The sequence below is a fragment of the Haemorhous mexicanus genome, chromosome 9, assembly GCF_027477595.1.
Source record: "Haemorhous mexicanus isolate bHaeMex1 chromosome 9, bHaeMex1.pri, whole genome shotgun sequence".
NCBI lineage: Eukaryota > Metazoa > Chordata > Aves > Passeriformes > Fringillidae > Haemorhous > Haemorhous mexicanus.
The window spans coordinates 20,997,064-21,014,296 of NC_082349.1; the positions used below are offsets into that span (position 1 = coordinate 20,997,064).

Sequence of the window (17,233 nt, forward strand, 5' to 3'; positions counted from 1 at the left end):
CAGTTTTGATTTTACAAACCTACATATGTTGCAGCAACAGTATGTTCTATCAAAAATAAACCTGTGAACTGCAATAATGCTCTTCAGCTCATGCCTCCCACTGTGAAGCAAGTCTTAAAGACTGTGGGTTTACAACATTTTTACTGTGAGCTAAATATGAGCCAATTGCATCTCCTGAAGAAACTGTTTTAATTCATCAGCATTCAGACCCTGCAAATTTAGCAGCCTGCTAGCTAAGGATGTTCACCTCATTACCTTTCGTTTACCTTCTCCTCTACACATTGGTGTAACATTTCCGTGAGATTTTGGTAAACACCAGCAGCCACCTGCAGCCCTGCACAGCTCAAAGGCAGTTACAGGAGGGAAGTACAGTAGGAGTTCCAAAGAACACGTGATGTGCATCTCAGGCATCTCTCACTCCACATCAACCATCCCTGACAGACACTTAGCTAACCAAATCTGAAACACCTCCAGGCTGCAGATAACACAACTTGCCCAGGTTAATTTTCCATCTATGTAGCTTGGTATTCAGAAAACTTTGCTAAAAACTGAGTCGCCTTTCATCAGTTCAAGGCTGTGTCTTCTCTTACTGTTACACTGACTAGAAACTGACTAGAACTAAGGGTTCAACCTCTAAGTTATGTAAAACCTTTTAGTTGTTTGGATGCTGTTGCCACACCCCCCCCTCCTTAGCCTGTTCTATACTTCCATTCAGACAATTCCAGTTTCTTCACATTTGTTAAGTCTCTTCAGGAGTATTTTCAGGGTATTCTTTACAGGGTTTAGTGGCCAAAGAACTTAAGCTGGAGCCTTACCAGAAATTAACTAAATGATGACTTCCCATTTTAGAGATGATGTTCCCATTACTAGGCATCAATACAGTATTTACCTTCTTTACAGTAAAATCCTGTCAACTTCTGTTCTGTCCATGGTTCAACTTCTGCTCTTTCCAGCTGCTTAGCCACTAGTTGCCCAGTCTTAACTGATACAGATAATTCTTCCCACCTGTAAATAAAACTTCATGGATATTTAACTGCATACTCTTTGCTAAACTACCAGTTTATCACTGTCTGGGTGATCCAATCCTCCCTTCCACTCACAGCCCATGCTTGCATATCACCTCAAAATATTTTAAATTTATTCTAGAAACAACCAAGACGTATTTGTCAAGAATAGTTTGGGGGAAAGGGTACATTTGAAAAAGACATCCCTGAGCATGGGATCTTAACTCCCTAGAGACACACTGAGACCATCAGTGACTTGAAAGGGAAGAATGTGCAGGCTGGGAACCATTGCTTTTGGAAATTTGCTTTTTCTAAAGCCATGTGGCTCTTCAGTGTAGCACATATAAGAAAATTATAATCAAATATTTTCTGTAGCAATCTTTTGTATACCTGTAGATATATATATATATATATATAAAAGAAAATGTTTACTAGCATGTCCCAGAAGATATCAAAAGGATTTTGTGCATATGGTCTTAGTGTATAAATTTGAGGAGTTGTAATCAAGTTCTGGAAGGAAGACTAAACCTGCATTCCCACATTCAGGAGAATTTACCAAAAACAAGGTATGTTCTCCTGAAGTATGAATCAAAATTGCAAAGACTGAGAAGCTGAACCCAGACTTTGTTTAGATTTCTACAGTTTGATTTTCCATATCCTACCATTCTGATCAACTGGCCTCTTAATCATCTAATTCCACCTTTACATGATCCAAGGCACATACTTACATTAAAACACAACTGCAAAAACCATAAATCTCTCCAGCTGCCATTGATTGCATCCTCTACTTGGAATAGTTCTTGGGAATACAGCAGTTGATACAAAAGCTAACACAAGTCCCATCCTGCCTTTCCCAAACAGTAAAAATTTAGGCTACAAAACCAAAAATCAGGCATGACTGCTTTTATGACCTGCCTGTATTTTTCTTCTCCCCACACAAGTGGTGTAAATACTTGTGGGACTTGAACCACACCTCAGCTGAACTTTGTAACAGGGAAGGGAGAAGAAGTAGAAAAGATCTTGGAACATACCCAGGTAACTGAGTAGGGTGGGGGTCTCGTGGCACACTGCCCATTATTGATAGCTACAGGCCATAAGGACATTGATTGTAAAACTACCAGAGAAAAGGTTTCTTCAATTATACATATTTCCATTAGCCTTATGAACAAGTAAGAAGTATAATCCTAGAAATAATACTGCATTCTCCTTGAGGAGACCTGTCAATTGCTTTGGGAAAAAAGACAACTAATTGAAAACAGAGAGTTATCTGGTAAGACCCAGACCAAGTGCAAGAGTCCTTGATCAGGACCAAATTAGCAAATGTTTTGCCACATGGTGACATAACAGAATTTCTGTTTCCAATTCAATGCTATCAAGAGACATATAATAAGCTGGGCCATCATTTGGAAAAGCTACCACATACCAGGTTGTTTTTAACACATATAGTGTGGTATCACCTTTTTACTTCTTGTTTTCCAGTCTTCTCTATTTCTGTTCTCCCCAAAGCCACTATCAACATAAAAAAAAAAAAAAAAGCTCTGAAAGAAGCAAACCAGCCTGATGCCCCTTGGTAAACAGCCACCTCTGAAACTGCCATTTTTTGTACCTGTAAGTTTACTTAAGGTCAGATTGCAACCTTTTATAATGAACTCACATATTTTCCAAAAAGCAGATTTATCAGGTAGAAAATTGGAACCCAGAAAAAATCGCCAATAACTTAAATATTCCAGGAGGCTTATTAAATAAAATCTAACTTCACAGTCATGCAAGCAGCAGAGATCCTCATAATGAATGGGCAGAATACACTACAGCAGATCAGGAATTATAAAACTAAATTAGAAACCCAAATTTCATTTGCTATAAAAACAAACGGCTCTTTGTTCTTCAAAGGAAGTTGCTGAGATAATGCAGTGAATCACCCTTCTGCAGTCCATTTCTGAAGCTTAATCCTTTCTATATTTTTTTTTGGCTAATCGTAGATGCATCATACATTTCAGCATTTTGTGAGAAAGTGGATATGATTAACATCTCACCTCACAGCTTTAGGACACCTAATTACCCAGAACTACCCCTCCTTCAAGAGTGGACATGGAGCAAAGAGCCAAAACCCCACAGCATGTTTCACTGCATGGCTCCTGCCTCTTGTAGTAGCTTGGGACAGGACTGAGTATTGCACACACACACAGAGCATCCCTGCCTGGCAGCTCCCTTCATGCCTGTCCTGGGTGAGCCCCAGATGGTGCTGACTGCCACCATCCCAGCCCTCACAGCCTCCCATTTTACATCTGCAGCAAAAACAGGAATGACAACACACTGAGGGTTCAGCTCTTGCTGGACAGCGCTGCACTCCACCAAGGCTTTCTGTTTCTAACGCTGTGCCATGACCCCCAGTGAACAGAAGTTTGGAGGACACAAACAAGTAGATGACCCAAACTAACCAAACAAACACTCTGTCATATTATTTTATGTGCTTAGCAATAAAATGGAGAGGACGGAGTGCTTCTTCTGTCAATCAAATGAAATAAGCGGTGCCCTGAAGAAAACAACTTGAATGTCAGACAAAATAGGAATGTAAGGCTCTCAGCAGCCCAGTTTCCAGCAAGGAGACAAGAATTAACAGAAACAAATACTTTTGAACCGAACATTAAAATCAACAGAACAAAACCTGGGTCTGAGGCTGGGTATTTTGAATAAACAAGCACCACCTCTTTCTAGATGTACCCTGTCTCACCTTTACAAATGGCTAAAACCTCAAGAATTGTCCTTTTCTTCCTCTTCACAGAGCATCTCAGGCTTGCCTGACAGGCAAAGGGGAAAGGAATCCTGGTTGGCATAATTTTCATTGTCGAGATAGATTTTTTCAAGGTGAAATTTTCAAGCTTCCAAGCCTTACAATGAGAAAAAAAAACTATTGAGAACACAGCCACAAGTGGTTCTTATGCCCTAATTACAGTGCTTTCTCAATTTCTCACCCATCAGAGGACACATCTCTTCTCACATACAAGGGGAAGGAGAGAATGTCTGTGACCGAGTGTGATACTGTTAACAAGAGCATTTAATTGGGACACATTTTTGCATCCCACATTAGGTGTGACTCTTCGTTATGTGATATGTTCATGGGTGACAGGAAAATTATGCCTTACATCTGCAGAGATGTGTAAATGCCTCATTAGGTTTAATAATTATCTGTTAGAAGGGCAGTTCCACAAGAAAATCTCTCTTACTGAAAAATGAAAGGGACTCAAAGAAAAAAAACCACGGCAACTGAATCATCACTGTCCTTGCTGAGTTAATTCACCTGTCCAGAAATATTTTTATAAACACATGAATAATGAATGTTGCATTGTAAAAAATACATGAATGGGCTACATCACAAAAAGGTTATCAAGTAGCCCATGAAATCAGACACAGACTGTATTTTCAAACCTGAGTTCAATTCAACCTGAATTTATACATTAATTCACATACGAGAGAGAAAGAAAACAGAAGGTGGAAAACATGTTGCTGTGACAAGTTAGACATTAAACTTTTTAAGCACAACTTCTTTTCAAACAAAAAAACCCCAAAAGTATCAAAAATCAATAGTATAGGACTGATTCTCTATATCTAAAAATATAATAATAAATTTTTAAAAACCACACAAAACAAAAAAGCCTCAGCACCTTCCTGGCACAAGGCATATTATCCTGACAATAAAAAGCTCTCAAGGAAAGCTATACTATCCCACTTACATTGACAGGTCAGTTTTACAGCTAAATAAGGATTATATAAATCTTGGAGACCAAAACAAACCATTATCAACTTCTCACAATATGAAGATGAGGAGACAAATGAAGCACAACCTTCACAGCAGCAAACTACACATTTTGACACACCATTAAACAAAAAAAAAAAATTAACCAGTTTATTATATTTAACATATTTACAAAATAGTACAAATTAAAGTACTGTAACTCCATTATTGCATGACATAAAACAACTCCATACAGGCAAAAGCAGCACATGAAAGAGATGCTCCAGAATATTTAGGAAGTCTTTGGTTCTCAAAATATAGTTTAAGATGCAGCATTAACTCAATCAATACAGGGCATCAAACACAGACAATGATATGCAGATTTACGTCACAAAAGTAAAGTTTACCTATGGCTTTCATTCTTCTCAAAGGATGACTACTGGACTCAGGAACTGCTTAAAAGCTTTACAACTTTTTTAGGATGGAGAGAATATTCAAAATTATTCTAAAGCCAAGCTGTTGAAAATGACTGCTATATTTTTCAACTCATACTGGATTTAACTGCCTCTTCTCAGAATTATAGGACAGTAAAGCACTAAACACTTGACAGACCTAGAGCCTGTTCCTCTACCCCTTAAGCAGGCAAAACTGGGAAAGAATCATCTTTGTCTCCTTAAGGAATATAGGATTATAGGATTAGGCTCACAACAGACAATCAAACTGCATGGCAAAACATGATCAAAGATAGCATACTCTAGCCTACACTGCTGTACACATCATTTACAAAATTTTTATGCATCATCTACATATTTACAAATGCTCTCAATTACTCCATCAAGTAATGTATTCAACATAATCACAGTTTACATAATTTTGAGGTAAATCCTTGAAAAGTTAGAGCATTGGCAGAATTTCCTCTGCAAGGCTGAATCTCTCAAGTTTCTAAGGAGAAGCTCCTCTCTTTCCCCTGGTCACACAGCACTGCCTGCCAGATGTGGGTAAGGTGAGTAAGACTTGAGAAAACCAAGCAGTGGACACCACTTTACAAGGCCTGATCTTTGATGCTGGCTAACCTAGACACATTTGGGGACGTTGAGAACACTGCAACAAGACAACTCCCCTACTGGACTGCCATTAACATCCCAGGCAACAAGAAAGGAAAGGGCAGAAAGAAGTTTGCAAGTTCCATTTGCATTCACAAAAGGTGCTGGAAACTCCTGTATAACTAGGAAAAGACAGTACTGAGCTGAAAGCATCGAAGCTCATCCAAGTCAATCAAAAGGTTAAGATAAACACTTTTGTTCTTGAGAAATGACATCATCTTGCATTGGTATTTTCTCCTTCAGAATAAGTCTGCAATATTTATTTAATGTTATTGCTGAAAACTTTCAACTCATCTTGTCATGACTATCCCCCAGTTGCACTTTTACTGTCAGCTGCTTAAATGGAAAAACCTCACATAAAAAGGCTTGAGATGACAATAAAAGGATCACACAATTCCACTTTGTGAATGTTTTCTAAAGCAATACCACATCACTACACCTTTTTAGAATGTCTTTAAACAGATTGTTTAGAAGATCTAGGCAGGACCTCAAAGTAGCCAGTTAAGTAATTACATATGCATGAATGCTACTTGTGTTTACTACACATTTCCTTCAGAATGCTTTTGTGAGAGTCAAATGGCTTGGAAGCTGATAAGCAAAGTAGTTTGATGTCTCAAGACAAGTCTACTGACTATACTTTATGCCCACTGGAATGATTGAAATCTGTTTTCTGCATGCAGTGATAAGAAATAATAAGCCTTCATCTCCTTGTACCATCACAGATGTTAGCTGGAAGAGAAACGTTAAATATTCAGCCATTGCTAGTACTCATGGTGTAGCACAGGGTGAAATGAAAAGGAACAAAGAATTTTGTTTTCCAGAGATCTTCTGGGAAGGTGAGGGTTGGACTTGGTACTTGGATCCCCAGTGATGGCAAACTGGCAGCTTGTTTCTTGCACAGCTCTGGGACAGGTCATAATCTGTCAGCCCAAACTTCTGTATAAATCCCAACATTAAGACTGGAAGGTTGAGACAGGCAAAAATGTTGCTGTTTAAATACTTAACAAGACCAATACCACATTGAAGATATGAATTTTTACAATCCCTGAAACTGCTGGTCAGCAGAGGATAGTTTTTAATTCATTCGTCCTCTTCAACATAAGTTGATGGAAACCATCCCACCTAAAAAGGGGAAGAGCAGAACAAAAAAATACATGAGATGCACAAGGGTTGGTTGTTTTTATTTTAAATGACTAATGAGGATGGGTCTGTTCTGTACATATATTAAAAAGATTACAAAGATAAACTTGGCTGACCTGACACAGAGTAAGTACTCTTAATAAAAGAATAATTTGCAGATATGACAGTTTGAAAACCAAGACCCTCTATGTCACTTCCTCCCCCAGAAAATCTAAAACACATGTGCCCAGATTGGAAGTCTAACAGTTCAGAAAATGCCAAGAGTGGAAGCAGTTTTACGACAGGCAAGACACTACTATTTTTTGAATGAAGAGTTAAGCTTTTAACAGGCTCCAGTCAGGTCCAGGGAATCCTCTTATAAAGGAAACACTGACTGATGTGATTGCTTTACATGGAGTTGAATTCCACTGCAACCAAACAGGTGTGACACATGACACAATCAGACAGCAGAGTCTAGTGTCCTACACTTCAGAAGTTATTAAGTTATCTACTTTCTGAAATTAATGATGTGCCAAATAAGGTTTATGTAAGACATACAGTGACACAATGTCCTATATTTCTTATTTTATGTATTTGCTTTAGGTTTCTTCAGACTTCTTTATACCTAAAGTCAATTTAACATTCATGAAGGAACTCAAAACCAAACCTAGAGCATGACTAGAAGGGATGACTGCAGAAATTTTTAGACTACCTTGCCAAAATATCTCCAGAGGTGAGTTTATAATGTCAAGTCCAGGCTATGAAAGTTACCAAGGAATGGCAGCATGTAACAGGGCAACTGTTAGAAAGTGGGCAGCTGCATTACAATGAGTTGTTCAGCTTTCTTCACATGTAAAATGTATATAGCACAATGGGTATTTCTTCTGCTTCCCTATTTCTTCTGGCCTAATTGACTATTTAGAAAGCTTTAACCATTCAACTTTAACATAACCAAGCTCATGTACACAATAAAAAAGATTCTCCAAATTGCATGAAGCAGTAAGTCTGGACATTGACTTCAACTGCACTTGCAACTATAATTTCAGCTTCCAGACAGTTTACATTCTTCCTTGACCCTGCATCTCAGCACTTTAAACATGGAAACAGCAGTCTCAAATGCTTCTGACTAATCTGCATTATAAGGCAGTAAACTAAGGTTGAAACAGTAAACCCTTTATAGGTCAAAACTGAAACTTCACTTCCAAGTCTCGGAGCAGGGTGTAAAGTGAGTTCATAAAAATCCCTGCTAAATATGTCACTTCATCTGGGCCACAATCCTAGAGATCAAAGAAGCAGCCTTCTATAAAAAGGTGGCTGATTCCATTGCATTGTGTTCTGGCAGAAAGATGTGAGAAATCATTCCTTGGTAAAGTGCTAAAGAGAGTTTCACAGCACCAGGAACCTGACCCCAAATATCTGTGTGCAAAACAGTTCAACAAAGGTCAACTGTAGCAGGGCTATTAATCCTGGTTCTTTTCCAAACAGATAACCTTGCCCAAATATTCAGCCTGGTAGGTCACATTAAATAACCAATAATTTAGATGCTGGGAAAGCTACCTGGCAAGAGTTCTGCCTCGCTCCTATGAAACAAAGATGAGAATATGTTCCATCTTTTGAATTTAAATACACAATGTAGGAACACTTTTTTTTCTTTTTTTCTTTTTTAAACAAAATCACTGTCAGTGAAGGCAGAAAGAAACACAGGAAAAGAAAAAGCAATAGCCTTACCCTTCCATTTACTTCACCTCTCCACCAGCCATTGGCACTCATCTTGGTGTAAATTTTGACCACGTCCCCTTTCAGCAGGGACAGCTCCCGCATGTCTCGCGCACAGAAGTCGTACCTGGCGATGGCAATGCCGATCACCTTCGGGCTCAGCACTGAAAGGAAGCACATGGTGACACTATTAGGGCTGGTAAAATGAAGGCTGCCCAACTACTGTCAACAGAAATGCTGTAAAATATAAAACAAGGATTCAATGGCAACATACACTGGCATTCATTTTATGCAAAACATCTGCACTACAAACATCAATAAGATTTAAATGTAGATCAATGGTGTAAAAGCTGACGGGGGTTTTTTTGTCATTTTTTGAAAAGTCCTCTTTATTTTTGGAAGAAAAATCAAATTAGATGAGCCATAAATAAAATATTCCCCACCCTGAGATGCTAAATACATTTGCAATTATTTTATTCTTGTGCTTTATAATAAAACTTGCTGCCAGTTATATGCATCAACATATTTTACAGGTCACTAATTTCTTTCCAAAAGAATTATTAGCATTTGCAGTTGATTTAACTCTAGACCTCTAATGAAGCAAAACAAACAGAATAAGGTGCTGTTCTTTCAAAAAACAACTCCCAAGTTAAATATTAATGCACTTAAAACTGGAAGCTAACATCAGCATGAGCAAAAAGTTACAGACTTTCTAAGGAAATTTTCCACGGATCATTTGTCACAATCTGCATTAATATTGACTGATGTAAATCTGTTCTTTTCAGGAGTTTGCTCTGTAAATCACCATTGAATTTTTCTATAAAATTAAGGTTCAGTGAAATTAACACTTTAAAGTTTTAAGGTACATCAATATAGAAGAATTTTGCCAATGTAAAGCCCAGACATTTTAAACAATAAAAAGCTGTTAATAATTTTTAAAAAGCAAAGGTACAAAAAGCCTCACTTCAAAAACCATCATTTTCCCAAATAATTTTATAGGAAATTGTTCCACTGCTGATGTAGAATGTCCAAACTTGCAAAAGAAATCCTCAACGATTCCAGTGTGAGGACAATGAGAGGAGAGTAGGCATGGCCTAACAGATAAAAAAAACCTTTGACTTGAGTGGTTTAAAAAGAACATCAACTACTCCATGGCATTTTGTAGTTGGATTATTTTGGCCAAGGCATTTTCACCTTTTCTTTCCCATTAATGCCACTGTTTTCCTATGTAAATTACTGTAAGAGGAGTTCAGGAGCACAAGCAAGCTTCCTTTGAAAAGATTTCAGAGGAATTCATATGATCATGATGGATGACTTGATATAATGTACACAGAATCATCTCTGTCCTCAGAACCCTTTCACATTTCTTAGAAATGCCCAACCTTCATTAGGAAATGCCTTTAGAGAGTCTAGTTTAGTGGTGCCTTCAACAATGTAATACTATGAATTCACAGCTAGGTGCCTTAAATCTAAATCAAGAACCCAAAACACAGCAGATGAGCTGAGAAACCTTAACAGTTTCAGTTCTGCTTGTGTTTAAGTTTTCTTCTGACTCCAGAGGATCATAGATACAAAATATCTGAAAATCATAATATGTTCAAATACTCTCAGCTAAAGAGAAAATATAAAACAAATTATTTAAAACTAACAAGGAATACTAGGTTTAAAGTATTATTAGATATATCACAGAAATAGAATGCCTAAAACCCAGTTTTGATAACAGATAATGCCCTAGTTTATATCATGCCACTAAAGTTTAGTCCAAACCTTCTGGCTGCTTATGTAGAGTGTGCTTATCAGACATCTGATAAATTATGTAAAAGATGCCATACAACAGAGAATCAGCCTCTCAGTTTATTGCTTCTATTGATGTTGCAAAAATCCAGGTGCTATATGAAGCACATCAAAGCTCAAACATGCTTTTTTCCCTGCTCTTAGCCAGTCAGATACAGAGCTACTTGTTTAGAACCTGACATGAATGTAATGTCCTATATCTTATCAGCATTGCAGTAATCAGTTTTACAGGGAAAGAGCACATCATGGGCAGCAATTGTTTTGGAGAAAGGAAAAAGAAGAGCAGTTATTGACTGGAGGGTCAGTTAGCATTCACTGACAGATTTGGAGGAGCATTGCTGGATGCAAAGTGTGATTCTGGGGAGCAGGGTATCATTTCAGAATCTAGAAAGAAGACTAAGGGGCAAGGAAAAATTACAGGAAGCAAAGATGAAAAAATTTGGGGAAATGGGGAAAAAAAAGAACTAAGAAGGGAAGAAATGCATAGAGGAACAATAAAGATGGAAAATAGCAAGGAAAATTAAGATAGAGAAGAAAGAAGAGCACATCGGGAGAAAGGAGGACTTTTAACTCTTTTTCAAGTCACAACACAGAGAAGAAAAGGAGAAAGAAGCAAGAGAAATCAAAACCATATATCTTCAAAAGTCTTGAGGCAGAAAGTAGCAGAATTTAGATTAATTTAGAATCCAAGATCCATATTTTCAAATAAAAGTGAAGCTCACTATAGGAAATATATAAAAGGAAGCCACATGAGTGATGGAATACAGGAAAATGACAGTGTTAATTTTGGAAAAAAAATATTAACCACATCTCTCTGCTGACACGATCACAAAAACACTTTGAGTAGAGACTATCAGCCCTGAATTCCCAATTAGTGCTGTCCTGGGATAAATAAAATTGAGGGAAGACAACACATGGAAAGGACACCTGGACAGATGGGAAAGAGAAGCAACACTGAGTGAAGGACAGAAAAGGGACAGCTACAGGAAGAACTCAGAGAGAGAATGGGATTAACAGCATAGATTGATGGAAAGAAAGGGCCCAACAGGTGGATGAATGAGAATGAGAAATTAAAGGGAGGCAGGATAGAAAGAGAAAGCATTAAAAAATAAAATAAGCTGTTAAAAAGCATTAATAAATAAACCTTAAGTAATAGAAGGGAGATACTCAGAGAACTAATTGGAAAATGAGTGAGCAATTCAAAGGAAGCAAATAAGAAGTGTATATGTGAATGAGAAAAATGTGCTTTTACTTAATCCAGCCTTTCCTTCTGCAAACAGAAGATGATGACTACAGGAACTATAATCAGCTTTGATTTACACTGGAGTGTGTTGGACATTCACAGTGAAATGGATGTGCTGCAAATGAATTTTAATACTAGTTTAAGCCACTGATGATGCCTCTGGGGTGCAAACAACAGAGGTTCTCTATGACCACAGCAGGCTGGTCTAGCTCACATGCTTGAATTCCATGAAGGTCAAGGTAGTATTATTAAAGCTGAGAGTAGTTGTTCCCCTCTCCTTGTGCTCTGGCCTCCTCATAAATCTGCAGCCATTGCCCTGAGGGTTGCTCCTGTGTATTAGTTTCCAAGCTCCTTGAAGCCATGTACATTTACTGTTCCACCAAACCTCAGTGCCCTTACCCAGGCACAGGCAGCACCTTCAGTAGTGCTCAGCAGTCAGCTCAACCTTCTCCTCTGTTACCAGCTTCCAGATCAGCAGAACTAAGCCAGCTCTGAAGATACTTTTGAAAAAAATACTTGTAATATCATGGAATAAGTATTTGGTCTTTTAATGTAGGCAAATTATTGGGCTATTTTTAAAAAGAAGGTTTACTACAAATATATGAAGCAATGCAGCTCAGCACTCAGAATATAAGGGGTAGATAGGCTTAATTAAGCACTGCAGATCAATGTTTTCCTTTGATATTTTGTATTTGTGTAACAAAATACTTAAACTGGCATATTGTGATATGTGAGACATTGAACTGATACCTTTTATTATAGTTATGAATTTTCTGATACAGCAGTTTTTCATATTAAAAAAAAGAACATCATTATAATTTATTGAAACCTCATTGTGGGAATATATGGGAATGTGTGATAAGGTTCAAGTAACTGAGTCCTGATTGCTGTTCTATCACCAGAGGCCACTTCACAATTGTATTCTCATAGAACAGATACCAGTTCCAGTAAGAATGGAATTTACAGTCACGTACTGGGCAGCTGAATGCAAGATGTCCTATCCTATCCCTGCCCAAAAGGACAAAAGCTCACAGTATTTACCCTGAGCAAAGAGCAAAAACTTAACTCCTTCATGTTGCTTCAGATCAGGTGAGTGTCACCACCACAGGGCAAACAGCTACACCAAAATGGCTTTCTACAGACGTGTTCCTTTATAAAAGCAAATGTCAGCTGGAAGGGCACCTCCGAGCTTGGATTCTCAGTCATTGTTGTGACTACTGAAAGGAAGTATCTGCCCCAAAAATATTTATATGTAATAGAAGAAACAACTGAGGGGCAAAACAACCAAGTGTAGTCTAAGACATGGAGATTGAAATCCCTGGGGTGAATCAAGGGAGGGGTCACCAGGGATGCTCTCAGCACAAGTAAGCACAGTAACCTTCTCCTACAGAGCTGCCACTTAAGTCCTTTTCCCCCCAGGAAACTATGGAAAGCCCCAAGAATCCCTCTCATAGCAGTAAATAATTTGGACAGTCTCTGTGGGGCAGGTGTAAAACATACTGCCCCCTGAGATCTTGATGACTCCATCTGAATTTGTGCTGGACACCTCCCTTCCCTAGGGCAAAAGCCAGCCCCACTCCTGCTCTGCACCAGGCAGTGTCCTCCACCCCTGCACACAAAGGCAGGTCAGTGTAACGTGAGCAAGTGCTGCATTCTCCACATCAGCAGCTCCTTCCACGTGCTCCTCAAAGGCATTCACCTTTCTACTGGCAAAATTCTTCTTAAATTGTCCAGTGGTGCAGTTCACCTCTTTGCAGACCAGATCTTAGAGATCAGAGCCAGGGATACCCACACTGATGCACTGTCTGAGGCTACCAGTGGTACTACTTTTAGCATTTCTATGCAGCCTCTTGGTTTGAAATGATTGCATCTATTAAAGCCAGAGATGGTTAAATGGAAATAAAGAAAACCATATTTAGAAAACAGATGGGCAAAATTAATTAACAATGTTAATGCAGAATTTAAAGCATTCTCTACCAAAAAACCTACTGTATTCTAAGATGCTACTGCAGTATGCTTTGCTGCAGGGATGGGACGAATGTATTATTTACCAACAAGCACTGAGATTGCCATGTTTGTGCATTTGAACAAATACATTAAAAATATGTAGCTCATAGATGTCAACTGCATAGGAAATTAAGTGGTCTTGAATCTTCTGCAACTAATTGAGCTTTGCAACTCCTATTCAAACGGCTTACTGCAATAAGCAGTAATAATTCAAAAGTTTAAGAGTTTTATTTTTGTTACATTCCAAGAAAAACAAGTAATGAGTCAGTTTTTGGAGTCAGAGAAGAGCTGAAGTATTAGATTCGTCCCTTCCCTCACTTGCTGCACACAGAAACAACAGAAGCAAATTTAGAAGAAATATAAAAGCAGTAAAGCAGTACCTGACCAGAAAGGAGTGGAAGAAGGGGGAACAAAGCTGTAGTCTGGAGGAGTTACAAAAGAAAACCCACAGAACAAAGAGGGGGCTTAGAGGAAAAAAAAGAGAAAAAGAGAAAAGCAAAAGAACATTGAAATATTGGCATAAGATTTAAATAATAGTTTTTTAACTACATAATTCATTGATAATAAGGAAACTAAGGCTCCCTACTAAGGATGTCTGCAAGGAAATTGACTGTAATAACTAGAAAATTTGGATCTGTGATTTAATTTTTAACAATTGCATTTTTCAAAGAGTAAAGTAGGAAGAAGTCACCCATTTAGGGTTTCAGAGAAGTAAATTGTAACTGCAGCCTCTTGCAAATATTTTCAGATTTAACAAAAGTTTTTTTATTTGTTTGTGTGTCCCACTTCTTACCATTACAAAAGCAAGAACTCATGCATACATAAATCCTCTTAAGCCCAGCAACACTAGTCACATGCCCTTAATTGGGATATAGTCTAAGTTGACCTGGAGTCAGCTCCAAACTATGGCATGGAGAAGAAGTATGCATTCTGCCCTGTAAATCATTAACATCAATAGGAATTCCACAGCTAAACTACATCCTCTAAGGCCCAAACAGAGCTGCTCATATTTGCAGTTTCCCTGACTTGCAGTAAACCCCCTGAGCCAGCAAAAAAAGCTTGGCCTAGGCAGGACCAGCACAGCATCCTAAGCCCCTGTAGCAGCTTCCCTGGGTGAAAGCCACAGGTGCTCTTACTCTGCAGTCAATAAAACTAGGGGCAATGTACTTTTAAATGCAAAAATTAGATGAAATTACCTAGAATTGCTTTAAGTGAAACTGCAGTTTATTGACCTGTTCTCACATTTTGTCCCTCTTTGGAAGAGGCAATAAAGATATATAGTGTGCATGTCTAATGAAGTTGGGATCTTTGCTCCCAGCTGTGATTTGGAAAGGTACATCCATCTCAAGTGGATAAATGATAATGCAGCCTCTAAATTATAGCTAATAATATCTGTAATTACTGAACAAGAATTTTCCTTCAAAAAGTAGCAGGGTTATATTTATCACTTAGAGCTACATCTCTGAATTTATTCTTCTGACTACACATGAAACACAGTCCTTTGGCTTCAAAATGGTACTTGCAGCAATGATGACTGGAATGATTTTATGCAAGAATCCATGGTGGAGCTAATGGTACAGGTTTGTGCATCTTACCCTGATGACAATACAGACATTTGTGACAAGGAAACTACAAGCATGAATAAAATAAACACAACTGATACTGTATTTTAACACTGATAAACCTTGGGTTTAGAAATAAAAATATATCCCACAAGACAAACCAACAGCATTTTAGGTTAGTGTCTCATAGGACAAGAAAATCATGCACCAGGGCCTCTTACACTCTGGAAACTCCATTCTGATCCTTGCCAGGGATGTGCTTTCTCCACCTTTAACACTGAATAGACTGTCTGGGATGCATGAGGGGTTCCTTTGTACTGGAGACAGCAACCCCAAGTAACAGCTCTGTGGGGAATTGTGCTACACAAACCAAGAGAGCCACTTGAGTCAAAAGCAGTGCCCATTCCTAGAGGCAAATACCTGCCTTTACTTCTCCAGAAGCACAATGGCAGTGGAACAGCAGCCCACGGGAACACACCCAGCTTAGGTGCTGTATGGGGGATGGCTGCTCCTTAACTGAGCAGACTTTATCCCAATTTTTCTCCCTGATACAGCTGGAGGTTTGGTTTTGTGTGTCAAATTCTGAACAAGTAAACCTATGTGGACAAGGAAATCCTACTAGATTTCTAGAGATAACTGATCTGTTTTGATGATAGGGTGTTGGTGTTGGCTTCTAAGCAGAAAGGCTGAATTCTTTTGATTCCCTAAGGGTTGGGATGACACTTGCTTTGTTTAACTTTACTAACAGATACCTTCACACAGTTAATGCATTAAGCATTAGTAGGCAGTTAAGGCATTAAGCAGAAGTAGGATGTGATAACTAGCTAATATACCTCCTGCTAGTTAACTGACAAAGAAAAATATCACTCAGGTAGGACTTGGCTTCATGATTTAGGTTACATTAAAATTTAAATTTCATAAAGATTCAAATTTCTCTGTGATTGTGCTCTGCATCAGTAAATCAGAATAAAGTGCCATTACTCTACTCCACAGAGTAATCTCCACTTTTCCTCCCTTTTTGCCTTTATTTCTTTAACTGGTTGATCATTCCTGTAATCTAATGTAAGAATTAGTATTTTTCTGTGTAGCAAAACAAACCTTGATCATACTGTGTGTGTCTAGAAAAGCCTAAGACTGAAAAACTAAAAAAGAAAGAATACAGCATTTCCCAAAAAATCTTCCCAATTAACTTGAAGTTCTATATTGACAGAAGTAAATAGCTGACAGTTTTTACAACCACATTAAAAGAAGTGCACAATGAATATGAGAACAACATGGGTGACATCTGCAAGACAAGGAGACAGAAGAGCAAAGTTCTAACCCAAGTGGGAAGCCAAAAACTTGAAAGGCAAAATAACTATCCCACTAGGAGATTTTTATTCTAAAAAATTATTCTAAAAATCAAGTAGATGCTGAAGCAAGAATCAAATTCCCTAAAAACTGAAGAAGCTACAAGGTGACTTTTTATGATTCATATTAGAAATCACAAGTTAAATGAAATACCAGTTGTTTTTCTTTTCCCATATGGCTAAATGAAAACATAACAAATACAAAAAAAAAAAAATGTCTTTCTCACTCTTTTCTGGGAAGTAAAGTCAATTCAGTATTGCTATCCAATTTCACAGCAGCTCAAAGACCTTGGCAGCAGAAAATTATAAAACTCTGTCAAAGTCTGCAGTGGTTCAACTAATGTTTTTTAGAAATACTTTTCCCACTTATTCTGTCAGTTATATATCCTAAAGATCGGCTGTTTTGGAAAAAAAAAGCTGATGTCTTTTCAAAAGATGGCTTCATTAAAAAATCCAGGTATGTGAATAGTATAGAGAAAAATACTGTGTTAAACACAAATCCTTCTTTAAATTAGCTTCCAACTGTCAAAGCCCATTGTATTCACTAGCTTCAGCCCCATGCTGAGTAGCTGCAAAATTGAAAAAATACAGAGAAGTGCCCCC

General features: G+C 38.0%; 1 protein-coding gene across 2 annotated transcripts in view; it reads right to left on the reverse strand.

The window, feature by feature from the left end:
- Nucleotides 1-4,881: 4,881 nt before the first annotated feature.
- VAV3 (vav guanine nucleotide exchange factor 3) overlaps nt 4,882-17,233 on the reverse strand; it is a 144,344-nt gene continuing 131,992 nt past the window's right edge. For both annotated transcript variants that reach the window (XM_059854419.1, XM_059854420.1), the window contains 2 exons: nt 8,688-8,839; nt 4,882-6,962 (listed from right to left, as the gene is read on the reverse strand). In XM_059854419.1, coding sequence (XP_059710402.1) covers nt 6,921-6,962; nt 8,688-8,839 — 194 coding nt within the window. In that variant the 3' untranslated portion in view covers nt 4,882-6,920. The remainder of the gene's footprint in view (nt 6,963-8,687; nt 8,840-17,233) is intronic.